The sequence below is a fragment of the Peromyscus leucopus genome, chromosome 19, assembly GCF_004664715.2.
Source record: "Peromyscus leucopus breed LL Stock chromosome 19, UCI_PerLeu_2.1, whole genome shotgun sequence".
Taxonomy (NCBI): domain Eukaryota; kingdom Metazoa; phylum Chordata; class Mammalia; order Rodentia; family Cricetidae; genus Peromyscus; species Peromyscus leucopus.
Genome location: NC_051079.1, coordinates 13,883,491 through 13,905,535, shown reverse-complemented (window position 1 = coordinate 13,905,535; position 22,045 = coordinate 13,883,491). Strand labels below are relative to the sequence as shown.

General features: G+C 43.9%; 1 protein-coding gene across 7 annotated transcripts; it reads left to right on the top strand.

Moving 5' to 3' along the window:
• The first annotated feature begins 231 nt into the window (after positions 1-231).
• On the top strand, positions 232-13,396 carry Znf24 (zinc finger protein 24). 7 transcript variants are annotated; one of them, XM_037197008.1, is made up of 4 exons: positions 232-364; positions 6,719-7,221; positions 7,910-8,054; positions 10,933-13,396. In XM_037197008.1, exons 2-4 carry the CDS (start codon positions 6,802-6,804, stop codon positions 11,469-11,471), a joined length of 1,104 nt encoding a protein of 367 aa, XP_037052903.1. In that variant the 5' UTR covers positions 232-364; positions 6,719-6,801; the 3' UTR covers positions 11,472-13,396. The 7 variants fall into 7 exon arrangements, with proteins under 7 accessions (XP_037052903.1, XP_028743515.1, XP_028743519.1 ...); XM_028887682.2 differs by lacking the exon at positions 232-364 and adding an exon at positions 2,642-2,663; XM_028887686.2 differs by lacking the exon at positions 232-364 and adding an exon at positions 3,603-3,691 and having other exon boundaries at positions 10,936-13,396.
• The last annotated feature ends 8,649 nt before the right edge of the window (positions 13,397-22,045 follow it).

Genomic DNA, 22,045 nt, shown 5'->3' with positions numbered 1-22,045 from the left:
AACAGGGCACTGGTAAGATTTGTCTGTCTGTTGTGGCTGAACTTACACTGGTGCATACACTGTCCAATTTTTAAAATTTGATTACTAGTGATTCATAAACTAAAATGGTCTTCCTTTTTATTAGCAAAAGAACGCATGCAGAAACTGCTGCCCTGGGAAATTACTATGTTGCCCGTAACACTACGATTGACATTCTGTTTTACAATTTATTTGATAATATACAGGGCAGGATTTGCCTCTCTCCTTTGATCCCAGTATGCAGCTGCCTTGGGATATACTTGAAGCCAATAATCTGAAAGGAGAAGCATCGCTCATGGAGATGTGCCTGCAGGCCGTACTTGTAATTGAGAAATTCAGATAGAAGGTGAGTCTTCAATAGTAAAGTAATAGTTAAGTAAAAATATTGATGGTCAAAATGATAAATAAAAGACTATAAAAGTAGAATACATTAAGATTGCTTTTTAAAAATGGTCCATCTAACATGGCCTGGAGATAGTTCAGAGGTAGAGCCCTTGCCTACCATGTACAAGGCCCTGGATTGTATGCCCCATAAGTAATAGTTTTAACAGTTACCAGAAGTTGAAAAATACACCCAAGTCTTTTTCCCCATGAGGCCATTTCTTTGGGCTCTCTGAGCCTGCTCCAGGGAGAGCGCTTTTCTCAGTCCTCTCTTGTCCCTGTTCTCTGGAAGGTCCTTTGCAGTCCTGGCTGTTTTCTTATTAACATTTCATCACCATCTTGGGCAAGGCTTTTTCAGAAGTTGGAAATCACTCACATACACGAGTTAATGAGTCTTAGCTCCTTGGTTGTCGTAAGAAAGGGATCTTTGAAAGTGGTTGATACTAAGGACAAGGGCAGTACTTCTGTAGTCTTGTTTCTGATCTTGGTTGGAAGAGGAATTTGTCTTGTTTCCATTTCTATCTTTAGTGTAGTTTAGGAGTGTCTGTAAGGAGATTCCCATACCCTTGGGATTAAGCCCTAAAGCTCTGAGCTATTGCTAGGCAGAATGTCTGCAAAGTTAGCAGAGTAACCAACATGCCTTCCACAAACCCTGGAAGAGCCTGATGGGATTCTCGTAGGAAAGACAGAAGAGGAAGGGCCTGTGGTCTGGCCCCGAGCCTTCACTGGTGCAGCTCTCCAGCCTGGAGAGCTGCCCATGATTCCAGCAGTTTGACCACTGGGATTCACCTGAGTCCAGGAGTCTGTGCCGCTCCAGGAACCGTGTCTTGCTTTAGCTACTTTTCTACTGCTGTGACAAAGCAATAGGACCAGCCAGCTTTTTTGCTGCTGTTTTTCAAGACAGGGTTTCTCTGTCCCAGAACTAGCTCTGTAGACCCAGGCTGACTTCAAATTCATCACCTGCTTCTGTCTCTCGAGTGCTGGGATTAAAGGCAAGTGTCACCACTTCATGATGACCAAGACAATTTATAAAAGAAAGCATTTCATTTGGGGCTTAGGTTTCCAGGGGGTAGTAGAGTCTGTGACCATCATGGCAGGGAGTTTGGCAGCAAACAGGCAGCCATGAGGGTGGGGCAGTAAACTGAGTGCTTACATCTGACCCACAGCAAGAGGTAGAGAGAGAGAGAGAGAGGGAGGGAAGGAGAGGGAGAGGAAGAGGGAGAGAGAGAGAGCATAGGTGTGGGCCACCACTGCCTGACAAGCTTTACTTTTTAGATGTGTGTGTGAATTTGTGTGTGTTGTGTATGTGCCACGTGTGTGAAGCACGGTGGAGATAGAAGAGGTTGCTGGATCCTCTAGAGCTGGTGGTATGTGAGGGGGAAGCTGACCACGGGCTGCTGGACAGCAGTATGAGCTCTTACCAGCGGTCTCTCCAGCCGCAGGGTGCTCCGGTGTGACTAGATCTCTAAGAAGACAAGGGTTACCATTCTGGAAAGAAGTCCTCAGACTAGGGCTGGAAAGGACAGTTTTCTAAAGTGGGTGCCTTCAAAGAAGTGATGTTGTGAGGCAATTCTCACAATGGTACCCATTTACTACTTTAAAAATGACTGAGAATGGAATCAAGAGGCAAAGCAGATCACAAAATATCACATTTTTACATGAGTATGTTGGTTGTTTTTGTTTTTCCAGGATTAATTTGCTGTAAAGTCTCTTAAAGAATCAAGGCAGTATGCTTTGAGTTAGTTCTTAGGAGTCACAGAAGAGCAAAAGGTTGCAGGGAGCAGCCAAGCTGGATCCTGGCTGCAGCCAAACCGGAGAGTGAAAATGCTGGATTAAAGCTGCACAATGGAGGAAGGGGTGAGCAGGGGTTATGGGAAGGTGAGCTCTGGCTGGAATAAAGTGTCTTGCTGTTGGGTCAGAGGCTTGTTTACTGCTCTCATTCACTAACCCAGCAGAGGCTCAGGACGCTGCAGAGGCCCTTTCCTGAATGAGACAATAAGGCAAAGCTTGAGGATCTTTGAAATGTTCTGCAAGGCTTGACCTATGCTTCTAACAGGACTTTCCAAAACAGGGCTCTTTTGTGCCATTTCTGAGACTTGACATGTGACCTAGCAAAGGCCAATGTGACCAGCCTACAATTCATTCATTTACTCAAAGAAAATGTAGAGTTTTCTATGTACCAGCCAGCATCGAGAGACTAGGTGGGAGTACTGTGGTAACCAGGACAGAGACCACCCAACCTTTCCTGGACTTTCAAAGCACAGGTAAGTAATGAGATCACCTCTGAGAGGGAGTACTGTGGTAACCAGGACAGAGACCACCCAACCTTTGCTGGACTTTCAAAGCACAGGTAAGTAATGAGATCACATCTAAGAGTGTCCCTAAGCATATGGGGGCCACTTGGAGGAAAGCGCATTGGCCAGTGAGGCTGAGGCGCCACAATAAGCCTGAGTCATAGTCAGAGGGAACAAGTAGGCAACAGACCATAGACGACCTGCAGGACAATGTGACAAATGTTTAATGTCATAGTTAAGGCATTTGAGGTCCACCGGAGGGTTTAAAATAGGGGAAAGAGGTGGTCTGATTGATGATGCCTGCAGCTGCTTTTTGGCATGAAATAACCAGCATGCATCTATTCTGTAAACTCCCTGTGACAACTAGCCAAGCTTCTTAACTAGTCGCATCTTGTTTCTTGGATAACTTGTCATAATCTTTGTAACGCGGCTCGTGGCAGACAACGGTTTGAGCCACGTTTGAGTGCAAACCTCGCTTGCTACTTACAATGAGCTTTCGGCCCTGAAGCGGGAATAGCAAAAGTTCCTGCACTAGAGGATGTCGGGGGGTGGGGGGGTAAAGAAAATGATTTGCACGCAGAGCGCAGCGATTGTGCCCGGGCACGCCGGCGACGGGCTTTCAGAAATGTTCACTTTCGTGAGTTACTCCAGAGGGTTCCTAGGAGGAGCACGGGACCCCTGCGAAACCGCCGCCCACCTTCCTCTGGCTCCCCTCTCCCTTTGGGGAAGTGGAACCGAGAGCAGCGCCCACTCCGGGCCGAGGCCCCAAGCCAAGCTCAGCTTCAATGCGGCCATTGTCATCAAGCCGCACCTCCCCCCGCCGCTTGCCGCGCGTCCCCATGGCAACTCGGGGCTTCGTCTGCCGCCCCCCCCCATACCCCCGCCCCCCGTCCTGCGGACCGGAAGCCGTGCGCGCCGGGGGCTTGTGGGAAGAGGCTGGAAGCGACGGCGCAGCGTCAGCCCGGGACGGCGAGGCTGCGGCGGGTCCCGAGCCAGAGGTCAGCGGCGTGCGGGGGCAGGGTTCGAGGAGGGGGCGCGGGTCGGGGCGCAGAGGCCGGGCAGCGGCCGGCGTCTCGGGCGTGCGCGGAGAAGGCCGCGGCGGAAGGGCGGCGGCGGGGGCGGCGGCGGCCTGCCGCACTTCGGGGCGTCCGCGGAGCCTCCGGCGCCCGCGTCCTCGCCGGCATGCGCGCCCCTCCCCCACCGGCCGGTTTTGTTCCATTACGAGGCTTTGGCGGCTCGCGGAGGGTTCTGGGAGTCGCTCAAGCCGAGGTGGGATCCGGTGGGTTCTCGCGCACGGCCTTCTGGGGTTTGTAGTCCCTCCGGGCCCCGTCCTGTGTAGTTGGGTGTTCTGGGGCCTCGGCGGCCCTTCGCGGTGAATGCTGGGAAGAGGACGTCGGCCCCCGGAGTTCCTGGGGGCTGCTGGCCGGGCTCGGCGCTGTGAGGCGGGAGGTCGTTGAGGACCGGGGTCCCGCCAAGTGCTTGACGGCGTTCCTCTTCGTCCCACGACCCTGGTGCAGTACAAAATAGAAGAAAAAGCAATTTCTATTACGCGGAAATGCTTGAGCCGTTGACAGGGTCGGGTCCAGGAATAGGAACAGATAGCTAGCTGTTGGGTTTTGCTGCCAGGCCATCACCCGACTCAAGAATATTTAACGGATCTATATGGTCTTTCTGTTTGATACAGCATTTTCTGATTCTTTGTCTTCATCTTGACAGGTTTCAATAAGGTTTTCTTAAGTTTCTGGGTTTTTTTTTTTTTATTGTTGGCTCTGATAAATAAACAGCAGCTGTATTATTCTAGGTTTGGTTTGTTTTGGAGACAAGGTATCTCTGTGTATCCCTGGCTGTCCTGGAACTTGCTCTGTAGACCAGGCTGGCTTCGAATTCGGACATCTGTCGCCTTTGCCTCCCAAGTGCTGGGATTAAAGGCGTGTGCCACCACCGCCAGGCTAAGCTTACTATTCTTAATGTGCTATGAACCGTGGCGCCGGTATGATTTTGCAAATACTAAAAGGATCAGAAAGTAGCTCACAGATTTCCCCAAAGGAAAAGCTAGGGGAAACCACTTAAGGAAAAAGACTGCTGGCCACTGTGAGAAGTTGTGAGTGCTTTTTCCTAATAGAATTCGCTGCAGTTGATGAACTGTACGTTTAAATGCATGTATGGTGTGGTGGATGCCTAAATAACATTTGCATGTTATGTGAAATAGTTTCTTCCCCAGTGTTCTGTGATGTGTTACTCAACAGTGTAAAAGTGAATCTGTGACAAGCTCTTAATAGCCCAGCTGGCTTTGCTATGTAGATGAGGATAATCTTGCTTCTACCCAGGGGCAAGGGTTACAGGTTTAGGACACCATCCCCAGCTCTAATGAACATTTTTCACATACATTTTGTTTAAAGAGTTCCTAAACAACTTAGTATTTTTTAAATTTAAAGAATTGTGTGTGTATGTGTGTGTGTGTGTGTGTGTGTGTGTGTGTGTGTATTCACATTCTGACCGTTAGCTCAGCAGCAGGGCACATGTGCAAGGTGGGAGGGTGGAGTGGGGTGTCGGGGGAGGGGGGCAGTTGACCTGTTTCCTACTTCAGATTTGCAAAAACAAAAAGTGGGGTGGGCTAGGTGGCTCATCGGGGAGGGAGCTTGCTCCAAGCCTGACAACCTGTGCTGGATCCCAGATTCCACATAGCAGAAGGAGGGAACTAACTCCTGCATTTTGTCCTCTGACTTCCACACCTGTGCTGAGATGTACAAACACAAAGTAAATGTCAAAGAATATTTTAAGTATCCTGCAGTTCTGGATATTTAGTTGTTTATTTTATGTATATGTGTACCATGTGTCTGCTGGTGCCTAAGGAGGTCAGAAGAGTGCTTTGTGGTGCTGGGAATCAAATCTGGGTCCTCTGCAAGGGCCACAAACGTTTTTACTTGCTGAACCAATTCTTAAGCCCCAAGGGTTCAGAACATTTGGAGAATACTGTGATAGGGTGATTCTTACATGGGTTTTTAGGTTATCAAATTCCCTTTTGTTGACTATATGTCACAGACCGGCAATCTTTTTCTGGAAAGGGCCAGATAGTAAATATGAAGTTGCTTTAGATCTTAGCTGAAATTGTTGAACCCTGTCAACTCTGCCATTATAGCCTGAACTATGATTAAATTTAATGGTTTATAGACACAAATTTAAAAAATATTGTGGGGCTGGAGAGATGGCTCAGTGCTTAAGAGCACTGGCTGCTCTCCAAGAGGACCCAAGTTCAATTCCCAGCACCCTTTGGCAGCTCCCGACTGTAACTCCAGTTCCAGGAGACCCAACACCCTCACAGAGACACACATGTAGGCAAAAACTAATGAACATAAAATAAATATAAACCATTTTTTAAAATTTAAAATATTTTTTACATTGTGTGTGTGTGTGTGTTTGTAGGCATGCAGATGTCATGTCACACTTGTGGAGGCCAGAGAACAACTTCAGAAGAAGTAAGGTCTCTCCTATGTACATGCTGGTCATTGGACTTGAGTTATCAGGCTTGGAAGCTGGTGCCTCTGCAAACTGACTGACCTTGTTGGTCCTAGACAGACATCATATTTTCCCATCATAAAATGTTTCTATGCTTTTTAGCCATTTAAAATTTTGCACTGCTCTTTCTATGGATAGTGTAATAGGCAGCAGGCTAGATTTGGCTGTAGTCTACTAACTATGGTAGTATTTCAATCAGTGTAGACTGTTGATTGGAATTTTTTAAAAAGTTTTATTTATTATGTACACAATGTTCTGCCTGCATGTATGCCTGCAGGCCAGAAGAGGGCACCAGATCTCATTACAGATGGTTGAGAGCCACCATGTGGTGGCTGGGAACTGAACTCAGGAACTCTGGAAGAGCAGCCAGTGCTCTTAACCACTGAGCCATCTCTCCAGCCCTTGATTGGAATTTTTAATCCAGTAAAAAAAATTATTTTTTTTTCTGCTGCTTTCAAATATCTTGGGGTATTTGGTAATTTATGTGTCTTTTATTTCTTATACCTTAGGAGTACCTTTGAGGAAAACAGAGTATTTCTCTGAGTGACGTCTTTCCTGCCTCTACTGCCTTTTCCTCAAGTATTGTAACAGGATGTCTGCACAGCCGGTGGAAGAAGATTCAATACTTATCATCCCAAATCCAGATGAAGAAGAAAAAGTTCTGAGAGTGAAACTAGAGGAGGATCCTGATGGTGAAGAGGGATCAAGCATTTCCTGGAATCATCTCCCTGACCCGGAGGTTTTCCGACAGCGGTTCAGGCAATTTGGATACCAGGATTCACCAGGTCCCCGAGAGGCTGTGAGCCAGCTCCGAGAACTTTGCCGCCTGTGGCTCAGACCAGAGACACACACGAAGGAACAGATACTGGAGCTGGTAGTGTTGGAGCAGTTTGTTGCCATCCTACCCAAGGAGCTACAGACTTGGGTTCGAGAACATCATCCAGAGAATGGAGAGGAGGCAGTGACCGTTCTAGAGGACTTGGAGAGTGAGCTTGATGATCCCGGACAGCCGGTGAGCAGGCTTGCCTCACTTTAGTCAGAAACACTAACTAACATAGCAGTAGGCACCTGCTGGATTAACTTGCCTAAGTTAAAGTTGTGTCTGGGCTCCCTCCTGGTCACGTGCTACTCTGCAATACCTGTGCTGCTCTGTAGGTGGAATCCTCTTTGGGCTGCCAACCAGCTCCCTAATAAAGACATGGAGACTTATTAATTATGAATGCGCAGCCACCAGCTCCTTTAACTTAATGTCACCTGTTTCTATTCATCTCCGTTTTGCCTCGGGGCTTTTTACCTTTTTTTTTTCATTCTGTATGTCCTACTTTCTGCTTCCTCTGTGTCTGGCTGACTGGCCCCTGGCATCTCTCTGTCATTTCCTTTTCTTCTCCGAGCCTAAGTCCCTCCTCCTACTTATTCTCCCTGCCCAGAAGTTCCACCTACACCTCCTCTCTCATACCTCCTCTCTCGGTGTTGCCCATTCAGCTTTTTATTAGACCAATCAGGTGCCTTAGGCAGGCAAGGTAAAACAGCAACACACCTTTATGTAATTAAACAAATGCAACACATCTGTACATAGTTAAACAAATATTCCATTAACACTGCTCCGCTGTCTAAGACTTTGTAGTGTATTTTTTGTGGCTTCTCTTATGTGTGCTCAGCATCAGAATTCCTTCTCAACCGAACTAAAATCTTGTTTTCAGGTTTCGGTCCGTCGGCGAAAACGGGAAGTGCTTGTAGAGGAGATACCTCAAGAAGACGCTCAGGGATTACCAAGTTCTGAGCTTGATGCTGTAGAGAACCAGCTCAAGTGGGCATCCTGGGAACTCCACTCTCTGAGGCACTGTGGTGAGGACCAGGACACCATGTGGCTTTTTCCCAGAGTGCTTTGCTTGTTCTTTTGGCAAAACACTTTTAAGCTGCTGTTTAGAAATAGCTGTACTGTTAGAGGCTGACCTTTCTCATGGTAGACTCATGGCCTCGGGTGTGTTTACTCCTAGACTTGAGCATCTTTAGCTTTTCTTTGAGCCTGCTTTCATGAAGACTGCTCATATTATGCTCACAACTGCCTTGTTGTGAGCCAGCGCTTGTTTCCTACATGGCACTGCTCATCTGTCGCCTGGTTTATGCTCTTCAGTTTGTAGTCTCCTGTGTCACCATATTCATACAGTGGGCTGCTTTGGAGTCTCCATCAACCTTTTGGTTTTATTTCTCAAGTCTTCCTAAAACTTCAGCTACTTTTGTTTTTTGCTTCAATATTCTACCTACTCTTTTTTTTTTTTTAATTAAGAAACTCCATTTTATTTTTAATTTTATGTGTATGGCTATTTTGCCTTCATTATGTGTCTGTGCAGCATGTGCATGCTGGATGTCTTTGGAAGTCAGAAAAGGGTGTCAAATCCTCTTGGAGCTGTGTGGGTGCTGGGAATTAAACTCAGGTCCTCTGGAAGAGCAGCCAGTGCTCAACCACTGGGCCATAGCTCCAGACCCCTTAAGAAACTTGTAAAAAGATTTTCTTTTAGAAATTCTGTGTGCTTGTGTATGAGGATGTGCATGTGAGTGCAGGTACTCAGAGGTCAAGAGAGACCATTGGATTTCCTGGAGTTATAGGTGGTTAATGAGCTGCCCAGTGAGGTGCAGGGAGCTCAACTTGGCTTTTTGCAAGAGCAGTATGTACTCTTAATCAGAGTCATCTCTCCATCCCTCTAGAAACTTAAATAGAAATAAAAAACAAAAAAACAAACCCAGAAATGATAGGAGGGTAAATTTTTCACTTTTTCTTAAGTGTTTATTCAAACTAGGCTCCCAAGCTATAATATGGTTTAGTACAGAAATATCAAAGTATAATTGGAGTTTGAGAATGCTTCAGGAATCAGTCCTTGAGGTGGGTGGAGATAATGCTATAGCAGTATGCCAAACATTAGGATGTGACCAGGTTTTCTTCCCGTGGGAGGGGTGGCGCTAGAAATCAGAACGGAGGCAGAGGTATATCTGCTCACCCTGTGCTTTTTCCTTCTCGTGGGACATTTTTCAGTGTGATAGTTAGAGAACTATACATGCTCTTAGGAGGTGCATTTTCTGCTATTGGCTTTATTTTAGCAGTCTGACCACTTTCACATTCAGAAAGTTCCATTCATTTCATGTCATGTGTCCCCACTTACCCATCATACTTTCCAAGTATCTAAGCCTCTAACCCCTCGGGCCCCTGGGTCTCCCTCTCCTGCTTTCTTGCTTGACTTACCCTTGTGACATCCATTATTGGCCACTGTTCAGTGCTGCTGCTCACCATGTGTTACCTGTCCACTCTGTATGACTTAAGTTTCAGGAAAATTGTCAGTGAGTTTTGCTCTTACCTCTGGCCGTGGGTAGGCAGTGTTGCTACTTATAAATTGAAGCTTTTGTTTTCTAGACACACCTCACTAAGACTTAAACAGAATCATTTTTTAGCTGCTATGACAAATACCAAATTGGGGCAAGTTTCTTTAACACGGAACCTTTTTTGTGTGTTGAAGTTTCAGGTGCGATGGATGCCTTTAGTTAACACAGGCTGCGCTCAGATTAGCTTCAGCTTTTGTTTGTTTGTTCTGTTTTTTTGAGACTTGGTCTCATTCTTTGGCCCTGACTGGTCTGGAACTGGCCTTGAATTCACAGGCGTCTGCCTTCTGCCTCCTTTGAGTGCCGGGTTACAGGAGTGTGCCACCACGCCCAGTTCTTGGCTTCAGGACTCATATGTTGTGCTTTGAGTCTAGTATTGACTGTGACACACTGACTTACTTCAACAATAACTATTGTTTGACAGATTTTTTTGTTGTTGTACCTTCATTTTGATACAATTCCTTAAAAATCATTTCCTAATGGCCATCATTTTGCTTCCCAAAGTTTCTTTCAGACCTAGCATTTCAGTTTGATTTTCCCCCTTTATTTTATCATGTTTGTCACCTTTTTGACTATGTTCTATTTTAAAAAAAATTTTGTGTATATTACATGTATTTATGTATGTCATTTGTTCAGTTGCCTAAAGAGGTCAGAAGAGGAAATTGAACCCCCTAGACCTGGAGTTATGATGGTTGTGAGCCTCCCAGTGTGGGTGCTGGGAACTGAACTTGGGTCCTGAAAGATCATGTGCTCTTCATGCCTGAGCCATCTCACTAGCCCCTATGTTAAGTTTAGATAAAACCGGCTGGGTGGTTGGTGGTGCATTCAGGAGGCCAAGGCAGGCAGCTCTCTGAGTTTGAGGCCATCCTGGTCTACAGAATGAGTTTCAGGACAGCTAGGGATATCCAGAGACATCCTGTCTCAATAAACCAAAAAAGAAAAAAGAAAAAAAGGTGTAGATAAACCCTTCTGTGTCATTTTGCTATCATGCCGTTAGCTCATTGACATCATAATCTCCTCCCCCCCACACCTTCCCGTTTTTCTTTTTTGAGAATTGTCAACCTTATACATATATCCATAGATGTGTACAGGTTTTGTTGTTGTTGTTTTTAGTTCATGAAAAACTCCTTTTTGCCAGGCATGGTGGTGCATACTTTTAATCCCAACATTTAGGAGGCAGAGGTAGGTGGATCTCTGTGAATCCAAGGTCAACCTAGGCTACATAGTGAGACCTTGTCTCAATAACAACAACAAAAAACAAAAACAGAAAAAAAAAAAATTTTTTTTTCCTTCAAGTTCTTTTCTCTTCAGATAGGAACTGAGTGACATTTGCATTTTCTCTTTATTTCAGAAGATGATGCCAGGACAGAAAATGGAGCCCTGGCTCCAAAGCAGGAGACTGCCTCAGCTGCAGAAGCTCATGATGTTCCTGGCCCTCTTAATATAGGTGTTCCTCAAATCTTTAAATATGGAGAAACCTGTTTTCCCAAGGGCAGATTTGAAAGAAAGAGAAATCCCTCTCGAAAGAAACAGCACATTTGTGACGAATGTGGAAAACACTTCAGCCAGGGCTCAGCCCTTATTCTTCATCAGAGGATCCACAGTGGGGAGAAGCCTTATGGATGTGTCGAGTGTGGAAAAGCCTTCAGCAGAAGTTCCATTCTGGTGCAGCACCAGCGAGTCCACACTGGCGAAAAACCTTACAAGTGTCTTGAGTGTGGGAAAGCCTTTAGCCAGAATTCTGGGCTTATTAACCATCAGCGAATTCACACTGGGGAGAAACCTTATGAATGTGTTCAGTGTGGAAAATCCTATAGTCAAAGTTCAAATCTTTTTAGACATCAGAGAAGACACAATGCAGAAAAACTTTTGAATGTTGTGAAAGTTTAAGAAATTAGGGGAAATAATAAGCACTCAGGTCTTTTTCTTCAGAAATGAAGACAAAATTAAAAACATGAAGTGATATAGAAAAGATTTTTTTTTCCCTGTTGACTGAGAAAATTCATTGGGAAATACGAAAAAAAATCTTCATTCACCATTATTATTGTGAAAGAAATGGTGTTATGCCTAGAAACTGAAATTTTAAATAATTCAGGTGTTAATACCTAAATTTTCCATGTGATGTTTATATTCTCTTTTTCTCCCAAGTAATGAGCTACCTGATTCTTTATCCCTTTCTAACAATTTCCTTTTTCAGACAAATACTTTATTTCTGTGTTGGTCATTGGAATGTTTTGTAAGGATACATACCTTTCTATTTTAAAGACAACATAGGAATTGTAAAATCTAAAAGCCCATCTTTAAGCATTTAAAAACATCTTTGGAAATTTAGTTTCCTTTTGTTCGGTTTGAGTATATTTGGGAAAAATAGAAGATAAAGGCTAGCCAAAGCCTCAGTGTTAAGTGAGCCTTAAGATCTCGGATGAGCAATGATGGCGAAACGGCCAAGAGTGAAAGGGAGAAATTATACACTGAAGTGGACCAGTCAAGTGCAGCCATCTTTCTAAAGGAAAACTTACAACCAGACAAGAAGCTGATTTTATCTAATGTGTGGGCATCTTACGAATGAAAGCAGTTTGCCTGTGTAAAGATAGACACTTGTAAAAGTGAAGGTAAATATAACACTAAGGAAGAATTCGTATGAATGCTGGTGTTGAAAAGCAAGTGTAAAATTAAGGCAGTTATATGATGTGGCTTTTAGGGAAAACTCACAAGTTGAACTCATTTTGCCCTCATCGTAGTTAAGGATAGAAAATTCCTTAATGAGAGGGCAACAATATCAGGTTTGCTCTTTTTATTCCTTTGGTACAAAAGGGTTGAACAGCAGGCTAAAACAGCCACGCATTTAGTATTAAACATTTCCACCGACAATGCACTGTGCTAGGTACTGTAAGCCTACTCTAAGTAGGGAGGCATTTGTTCCACTGTAAGTCATAGGGGTTCCCCATCAGCATTCCCAGGTCACCTCTGAGATTCCCAGAGTTGTAGTTCTCTAACACGTGTGTTGTGTTTAGAGGGAGAGACGTCAGCTCAGAAGGCTAGCTAGCTAGCTAGTCAGTTCTTAGCACTTTTCAGAGGTGAGTTCAGGACACGCTCTTCTAGTTTGAACATTTTCAATCTTAGACCCCAATGTAATTTCGAGTAGCATTGCAGTTATAACTACAAGTTAAGTTGAATGGACTGTTCTACTTTAACAATAAACAACTAGGCTATTAATAACTAGTTTATTAACTGTCAGAATTTATTGAATTTTTTTAATTTACAGTCTTAACACATTTTTTAAAAAACATATTAAAAGTAATACATTTTATTAGTAGGATTCTGTATGCCGTGGCTAAGAATCCAAGTACTGTGATTCTACTGTTTAATGGAAAACTCTGGAAGTTAAAAGCATTGAGTGTAAGAAGAGGTTTTTGTTTTTGTTTTTGTTTTTATGTAAGACAGGCATCATTACATGGGAAATGATCCATGGGAGTACAAATATTTCTAGCGATTTGGGTTATATCTGGTGCTTGGTCAAATTTTAAAATGAAAGTGAGATTTTTTGCGTGAGCCTATTGAAAAACAGTAATAAATGCAATGCCAACTGATGAAGTAAGGCAGAATGAAGCTTGTTCGTAGATTTCTGATAACAATTATAAGAAATGTGCTTTATAGATTAAGATTTATTGAAGTATAAATATGTAGTATGCTATAATGTATTTTTAAGTTATACAAGAAAATGTAGGGACTTTGGTTTGGGTCTTTTCTGTGGCGGAGAGGAAACACATTACTGTCAATAAAGCTGTAAGCTTCTCTGCTCTAAGATACAGTCACCCGGAATTGCTGTACTTGTTATTTATGGCTGGCTCTCTCCAGTAGGTGTTTGAGGTGGCACATTTGAATGACTGCTGGGGTGACAGAGTTCTTATTTCAGAGTAACCTCTCAGGGTGGAATGCCAGACTTAACAGTTTTAGGGCCCAAACTGTTCGGTCATTTGAAAGCACAGAAGAGGTGGTACTAGAGTTGGCAAATATGTGTTGTCTTGCCAGCTCTGACACCTGTGTATCTGTTGGGAAGGAAGCTCAGACAAGGGGCTGGTCTAAAATCCCTCATGGTATACAGGAAAAGGAAGCAGTGGGTTTTATACTTAATTGACTCTGGCTAGTCGTAAGTTCCCACTAGACATTAATTTACAGTAACAGTGATTGCTGACTTCAGACCTGTCCCCACACAGAACATCATCATTTGGGGGTACCCAGTCTAAAGGTGCCAAGCAGTGGCCTAACCAGTACCTTTCTGGTTAGCAGACGAGCAGTTGTGTGAAGGCATGCATACCAACTGGCCCAACAGGCTGTTTAGTAGTTTTATATATTCACAGATGTTTGACCATTAGCAGCCTGTCTTACATCTGTGTGACCTTGGGGGGAGGTTACCTGTACTGAAAAAAATGTGCATGCTAAGCATTCAATTGAAATAATTAATCTCATCCAGATTTGTGGACTAGAAAAACAAGACCCAGTGATCTTGGAACTTGGGACTTGGAACTTAGATCTTGTGACTTGGAAATAAATGGCCAGTTAGAACTAAAACACACCTAGTTCTGTGGATTCCTGAGGCTGGGTTTTTTTGTTTGTACTGTCAGGAGTGATGGTGTTAGCCGGGTGGTGGTGGCTCACACCTTTAATCCCAGCACTTGGGAGGCAGAGGCAGGCGGATCTCTGTGAGTTCGAGGCCAGTCTGGTCTACAGAGTGAGTTCCAGGACAGCCAGGACTACACACAGAAACCTGTCTCGGGGAAAAAAAAAGAAAAAGATGAGCATTCAAATCCTGTTTAGTAGCAGTACATCTTTTGTTGAATGAACTTAAAAGTTATTATATATACCTATATAATTTGAAATTTTCACAATGCAGAAACAAAAGATAAAAAAAGACATCAGATTTAGCCAGAAATAGTGGTAATCTGGTTTATTGTCCTTCCAAATTTAGCTCTATACATGTTTAAACAAACATCTTTTAAAATAACAGTCTTGGGTTGAGTATAGGTACCAACTATCATGCTTTACTATGCTTTAATCCTCAGCAAACCTGAGGTAGGTAGTATCTCCACTGTACATCTACTGTAGTGAGGCTGCTTTCCCTCCCCACACTGATGTGGACATTTTCCATAGTTACCTAGTATTCCATTGCATTATTACACTCATGGTCCATCTACCCAGCCCCATACTGATGGGTTCATAGGTTCTTCATACATAACAGATTGACATTTCATAAACATCTTACTACCCATGTAGTTGTCCCCATAACACAGATAACTAGGAGTGGATTCATTGGGTCAGGGAGTATGTATTTTGACACTTTTGAGGATGTAGTTGTAAAAGCTAGACTAATTTTATAACTCCTTTATAGTAAGAATGCTCGTTTGCCTGCACTCCTCAGTGCTGCATCCTGAAAAGGTGTTGCTCATCCTACAGGCCAGTTCTGTTTTTTTTATTTTTTATTTGTTTGTGCCTTTATTAGTAAGAAGGAAGTTTTTTTTGTTTTTTGTTTTTTTTGTTCATTGGCTGTTTTTATGTCCTGTTCTGGTCTTGTTCATTTCTTTTCTTTCTAATATGAAAGTATAAATGACTGCAGTTAACATCATATGAAACTGAAGATAGACAAATGTGAGAGACCATTTTCCCCAGGTCAGTTCCACTTTCCACTTTACATTCTAGTACAGTTTGTACACATTTCTATGTGAATATACAGAAATGTGGACACCTTTTAAATAAACAGGATTATATGTGAATTTTAAGACATCTTCGTCTTACGTATTCTGGTCTTTAAATTCCTGGATGGTTGGCTGTAAAGCATTTGCTGTCCGACACATCTGTAACATCTTCAACTTTGCAAAGTGCTCATTTCCCTACCTAGCCTTACCTACACTTGATAGTCCTTATCTGTTTGGGACAAGGAGAGAGAAAAGAGAAACCTTCCTTATTTGTATTTCCCTGATGAATAGTGAAGTTCTTTTTGCGTTTATTGATCATTTATAATCCTGAGGATTGTTTGTTCACAGCTTCTTTTGCCTTTGTATTGGGTTATGTGTGGGTATCTGTTTGTTCAGCATCCCTTCCCTCATTTATGGTAACAGTATCCTTATTTATTGTGGTTAACCCATTCCATATGGCTTTGGTGAGCACATGACCAGGCCTAGCCTCCTGAGCCACACTGGCCCCAGTGATTAGAGAGTGGGCATGTAATTTGAAGCAGGCTAAGAAGAGTGTTCAACAGAACTGCAACTACTGGAAAGAAGGCTTTGGAGCTACTGGAGACCCAAGGATGATGTGAGCCTGCATTTTTACTGTATGGAGAAAGTCTCTGAGGAGAAACTCAGAGGCTAGCAGAGATGGTGAGAAAACTAAGTTCTGATACCATTTTTCTGGAGGCCCTAGATCCAGTTGTGCCTAAAGCCTGCCCTACCTCTGGACTTTAAAGTTTTGTGAGCCAATAAAGTCCCTTTCTTGTTTAAGATAATTGTATTTGGCTTCTGTCCTGATTAATATAGGGTATTTGTATTTTCTTATTGATTTGTAGAAAGCCTTTGTAGTTTTAAATTCTAGATTCATGCATTATATAAGTTAATAAAGTCAGCAATGGCCTTTTATGATTTGGGCTCTGTCAACCTCTGCCATGTGTTCCTTTACTATCCTCCCCTCCCCAATTCACACACCATTCCCATACTTGACATTCAAACGTTACTTAGTGCTGGCTTCTGTGTCTGAACATTGCCTCCAACAGTACTCTTCTCTCCAGATTCATGTGGGTCCAGGTGTGTTATACTGCTGACTCTGTTAGTTAGGGCTTCCAGTGCTGTGATAAGATACCATGACCAAAAGCAACTTGGGAGGAAAGAGGTTATTTCTTCTTACAACTCTCAGGTTACTTGAGTTCCTGCCCTGACTTGACTTCTGTCTCTAGTTAAGTCAGGGCAGGAACTCCAGACAAACACTTGAAGGCAAGAACTGATGGAAAGGCCATGGAGGAATGCTGCTTTTTGGCTTGTACCTAATAGCTTCTTGAACCTGCTTTCTTACAGCACCCAGGACCACCAGCCCAGGGGTGGCACTACCTGCAGTAAACTGGACCCTCCCCCATCAGTCGTCAGTCCAGAAAATGCACCACATGCTTGCCCACAGGCCAGTATGGTGAGGGCACTTTTTCAGTTGAGACTTCCTCTTCTGAAGTGACTCTAGCTTGTATCACATTGACAACCAGCACACTGATGTACCTGGCTAACATCGCTTTTAGGGCACTGCCTTCAAACTTCTACTGCATGTGGTCCTTGGAGCCCTTCACAATTACCTTTACCCAACATAGGTTTTGGGGGAGGGGCATTTTATTCTAGGTCCATGATCTTGAAGCTGTACAAGCCCAATACCTAATTTGGGGGAAAGAAACTTAAGCAAGTCTACGGGGGGTATTTTCTTGATTGTTTTTAATGTGGAAGGGCACAGCCAATTGTGAGCAGCGTTGTCCCTGGTCTGGTGGTCCTGGATGATCTAAGAATGGGAGGCTGAGCAAGCAGTGAGTAAGCCAGTAAGCAGCACTCCTCCATGGTCTCTGCAGCAGTTCCTGCCTCGGGGTTCCTGCCCAGTTTGAGTTCCTTCCATGAAAACTATGATGTGGAAGTCTAAGCAGAATAGACTGTTTGCTCCTAAATTGCTTTTGGTCATGTGTTTTATCACAGCAGTAGAAACCCTGATACATATATGTGTGTGTACATATAAACTGTGTGTGTGTGTGTGTGTGTGTTTTACACACAGTATATATGTGGTGGTTTGAAAGAAAATGCCCCCATAGGGAGTGGCATTATTAGGATGTGTGGCCTTGTTGGAGTAAGTGGCCTTGCTGGAGGAAGTGTGTCACTGAGGGGGTGGATTTTGAGGTCTCCTATGCTCAAACTATGCCCAGTGCAACAGTTCACTTTCTGTTGCCTGTGGATTGTTATAGAACTCTTGAATCCTCTAGCACCACGTCTACTTACATGCTGCCTTGTCCTGCCATGATAAGGGACTAAACCTCTGAAACTGTAAGCCACTGAGTTAAATGTTTTCCTTTGTAAGAGCTGCTGTGGTCATGGTGTCTCTTCACAGCAACAGAAATCCTAAGAACATATGTATATGGTATCATACAGATGATGACTATAGTGTTAGGACACTTTATTTTGGGTTCATTTTTAATTTTTATCTGTTTTCTACTGTATATCCTCCATAAGAAAACATATAAAGATGTGGTCCTGATGGATACCTTTAATCCCAGCAGATCTCTTGCATTTTAAGCCAGCTTGGTCTACACAGGGAGACTCTGTACCAAACAACAGAAGTTGCCAAACCATAAAGAAGCATTTAAGAATTCAACTGGGTGGTCTTTGTTTTCCACACCAGGCTTCGCCATCATGTCGCTCCTTTGCCTACAACCTCTCAGTCTTCTAGTGCATTCAGAAGAAAAGTCCCAATTCAGCCATGGCTAACTAGGTCTTCCTGCTGCGCTTCCATTTATCTCTGGCCCCACATAGGACTCCCTGTGTCCATTCTGCTTCAGCCACCGTGGCCCTCTTGCCTCTTGCCATTTCCTAAGTAAATCAAGCATTGCTTTCAGGGGTTGCTGTCCTCGTGTATCTTAAACTAAGTTTCTCAATGAAACCTTCCCTGGCTAACTTGTGTAAATTGTATTATTGTTCCTTGAAAAAAAATACACATGCATACGCACAACTGTAACATAGATTTAGAAAGAAAAGCAACCCTACGTGTCCATATGTTGGCTTGTTATTTTTCCTTCACTTTAGATCAGCTGACTGCTTCTATCTAAAGTTAACCTTACCACTGTGTTGTTTTTGGTCTTTGGTTCTTTAGCTCTTTTGAGAGACCTGCCACCCAGCTACCAGATAAATACACATGGAGGCTTATTATTTTTATAAATGACCAGCCTTAGCTTGGCTTGTTTCTTGCTGGCTTTCCTTAACTTTAAATTAACCTTTTGCCCCTGGGCTTTTTCCTTTTCTTACTTCTGTATATCTTATTTTCACTTTTACTCTGTGGCTGGTTATGTGGCTGGGTGACTGGCCCCTAGCATCCTCCTCTCCTTGTTCTCTTGCTCTTCTTTTCCTCCAAGATTTCTCCTATTTATTCTCTCTGCCTGCCAGCCCTGCCTATCCTTTCTGTACCCAGCTATCAGCCATTCAGCTCTTTATTAGTCCAATCAGGTGTTTTAGACAGATGAAGTAACACAGCTTCACAGAGTAAAACAAATGCAACATAAAAGAATGCAACACACCTTTGCATCATTAAATGTTCCACAGCATAAAAAAATATAACACATCTTAAAATAATGTTCCACAATGCCACTGGACCCAGGTTCTCTCCTACCTGCTCACCTTTCAAAATACCAAATATTCTTCTCTTTGATATTTCTTAGCATATAAATATGCTGGCTTTTACTCAAAAACTTCTGTATCAAAGTGGAGTTGGGGGATCAGGTCTAACCTGCCTGAACTAGTGGAGAAGGCACATTAGAAGCAAAGCTGGTGAGACTGGAGACAAATCAGGTAGACATCAGGTGTTTGTCATTACTGGATTTCCCAGACCACCACCTGGGGAAGGGAGGAGCCAAGTTTAGTAGTCTCCCTACATGGAAAAAGTGAACTTGCTCAGAAAGAGGACATGAGTTCTCCAGAAGATTCTGCCCAGGTATTTGAATAATTATGGGCACACATGAAACAATCCAAAAACTCAAGGTAGAGGACCACTAGAACTCACAAGGACAAAATCCACCTTATAATCCTCAGGGCATTCTCTGGTGGTTTTTAAGAGCGATTTTGCCTGGAGGGAGATAGAGCAGTGTCTGAACACAGTTTTGTCACATCAGGTTTAGGGGGCCACAGAGGCTTCCTAGTAAGACCTTACTCAAGGTCAGAGAATCTGAGCTTGCTTTTGATAGACCCACAACACATCCCCATGGTTGTGCATGTCTGGTGGACTAGACACTTCTGCCTAGACAGTTCCAGGTCAAAATAGCCATTTCCGGGTCAAGGTGTCTCTCGTGACCAGGACCCTGTGGCTTTGCATGGTTGTGTAAGAGTGCGCAATGCAACCATGTGATCTGCACATGCGTGGAGTAGCCACATCGACCTGTGTATGCGTGTGCCACCCAGCCTTCATAAGCCGGCGCCATATTCGTGGCTTCCTCTTTCTTCTTTTCCACACATGTGTCTCTCCGCAGGCCTGAGCACTCCTCTGTCTCTTTCATCTTAATAAAACTCTTGTTAGTGGATTCTGTCGTGTTTCCTGACATTTCCTTGCAGGGTAAGAGCGCCACTAAATAACAGCTTTACCCAACAGGGCTGCATAATAGGATGATTTGGCCAAGGGCATGGTTACGAAGTGTTTTGAAGGGGCTACATTTGGCTGTACATTGTGCTTTGATCTTGAAAGGGGGAAGTCTTTGCCTCTCTGCTTGGTATTGATGTAACTAACCATCTTATTAAATAAGAAACACAGAAACAATGTAAAGGAGAAAGCCGAGAGGTCAGAGCTCAGAGCTAAAATCTCACCCTTCCTCCTGCTGTCCCAGCTTCGCGAAAAGAGACCTACTTCCTGTCGGTTCGTTTTTTTTATAGTATGTTGTTCTGCCTTCTCATTGGTTGTAAACCCAAACACATGACTGCCTCGTCACTGTCTGAATGTACAGCCCCCTAGGTCTTAAAGGCATATGTCTCCAATGCTGGCTATATCCCTGAACACACAGAGATCTTATGGGATTAAAGGCGTGTGCCACCACCGCCACACTCTTGCTATGGCTCTAATAGCTCTGACCCCCAGACAACTTTATTTATTAACATACAATCAAAATAATAATTCAGTACAATTAGATTACCACCACAGCTTGGTAGTGTATAAAAAGCCCATTAGAATAAATCTCAAGGCATCTGGGTATTGACCCAGGGCCCTCCCGAAGCTATCCTGTGTCTCTGCCTTTCTTGTCATTTCTGTCTATATTTCTATCTAATACTTCCTTATTCCTCTCTCCTCCCCTCAAGAACCCTTTGACAGGTGGGAGCTGAACTCCCACAACCAGGGAATATGTCCACTACTGGCATCTACTGGGTAAAGGCCAGAGAGGCAGCTAAACTGTACAATGCTTAACTGTATTAGCCACAAATGGCTTGTAGTGATGTTGAAGAAGTTTGGGGTTAAAGTACCAGGAAGTCTTAAGTCCAGAAAAGAACCCTAAATTAAATGTGCCTTGAACAAAACTTAAGAGCTAAGACTTGGATAAAAATAAACAAGTCCCAGAACAATTAAGATATTTAGCAGCCCACGAGACACTAGAAAGCCTGGTGTGGTGGCACATCCCATCACTCGGGAAGCAGATTCAGGAGGATCCGAAGTTGAAGGCTGACCTAGGCTATGTGCTAAGACCATGTAACAAACTATGTTTGGCATACATTAAAGAAGTTTACCATCTACCACCTGCCCTACTTGTTTTGGCCAACTTGACCCATGCTAGAGTTATCTTGGAAAGCAGAACTTCACGTGAGAAAATGCCTCCATCTGGGTTGCCTGTCGGCAAGTCTGTTGGGCATATTTTTGGTTAATGACTGATATGGGTGGGCCTAGCACAAAGTGGGCAGTGCCACGCCTGGGCAGGTGGTCCCGGGTGCTATAAAAAAAGCAGGCTCAGCAAGCCAGTAATTAGTGTTCTGAGATGGCTTTTGTTTGAGTTTCTACCCTGGTTTTCCTCAGTGATGGCGTGTGGCTTAAGAGTTGTAAGGTGAAATAAACCCCTTCCTCCTCAAGTTGCTTTTGGCCATGTCTTATCACAGCAATAGGAACCCTAAGACACATCAATGAATAAATAAAATATGAAGTTAAAAATACCTTGGTGGGAGTATAGCTCAATGGCAAGGTGCATGCCCAGCATATAAAAGTCCAAGGTTATGATGGCATGGACCTAGGAGAGCTGGCTCTGCCCCTTGCCTGAGGAGGGCAGTCCAAGTGGCCCAGACTGACCAGCTCAGCTACCACCCAGACCCATATGCTGGGTCTTGGGTTGGCCTACCCTGTCTATGATTTGCTGGGGTGTGTGAAGGGACTGGTCCTGAGGAATGATAACTGCAGGATTTCCATGACTCGGGCAACAGCAGGATATCCAAGAGGAATTTTGGTGAGGGGCCTTTTGGCGATGGTGTGCCAGGGGCCTTGAACCAGAACAATGACTCATTGCAATGAACATTTTGTGGGTGGCGCTGATTGGACAAAAGGGTACACCACAGCTCCTGATGCCACTAGGATGAATGAAGAAGATGGAGGAGTGAGGTGGTGTGTGTGTGTGTGTGTGTGTGTGTGTGTGTGTGTGTGTGTGTGCAAGTGTGCCATGGCGGAGGTCAGAGGACAGCTTGTGGTAGAATTATCACAGAGTCCTCAGGTGAAGTCTCAGTCCC

Coding starts and splice junctions, on each gene's coding strand:
- Znf24 (XM_037197008.1), top strand. CDS start 6,802: ATGTCTGCACAGCCGGTGGAAGAAGATTCAATACTTATCATCCCAAAT. Junction 7,222..7,909: donor TTGATGATCCCGGACAGCCG/GTGAGCAGGCTT, acceptor TCTTGTTTTCAG/GTTTCGGTCCGTCGGCGAAA. Junction 8,055..10,932: donor CCACTCTCTGAGGCACTGTG/GTGAGGACCAGG, acceptor TCTTTATTTCAG/AAGATGATGCCAGGACAGAA.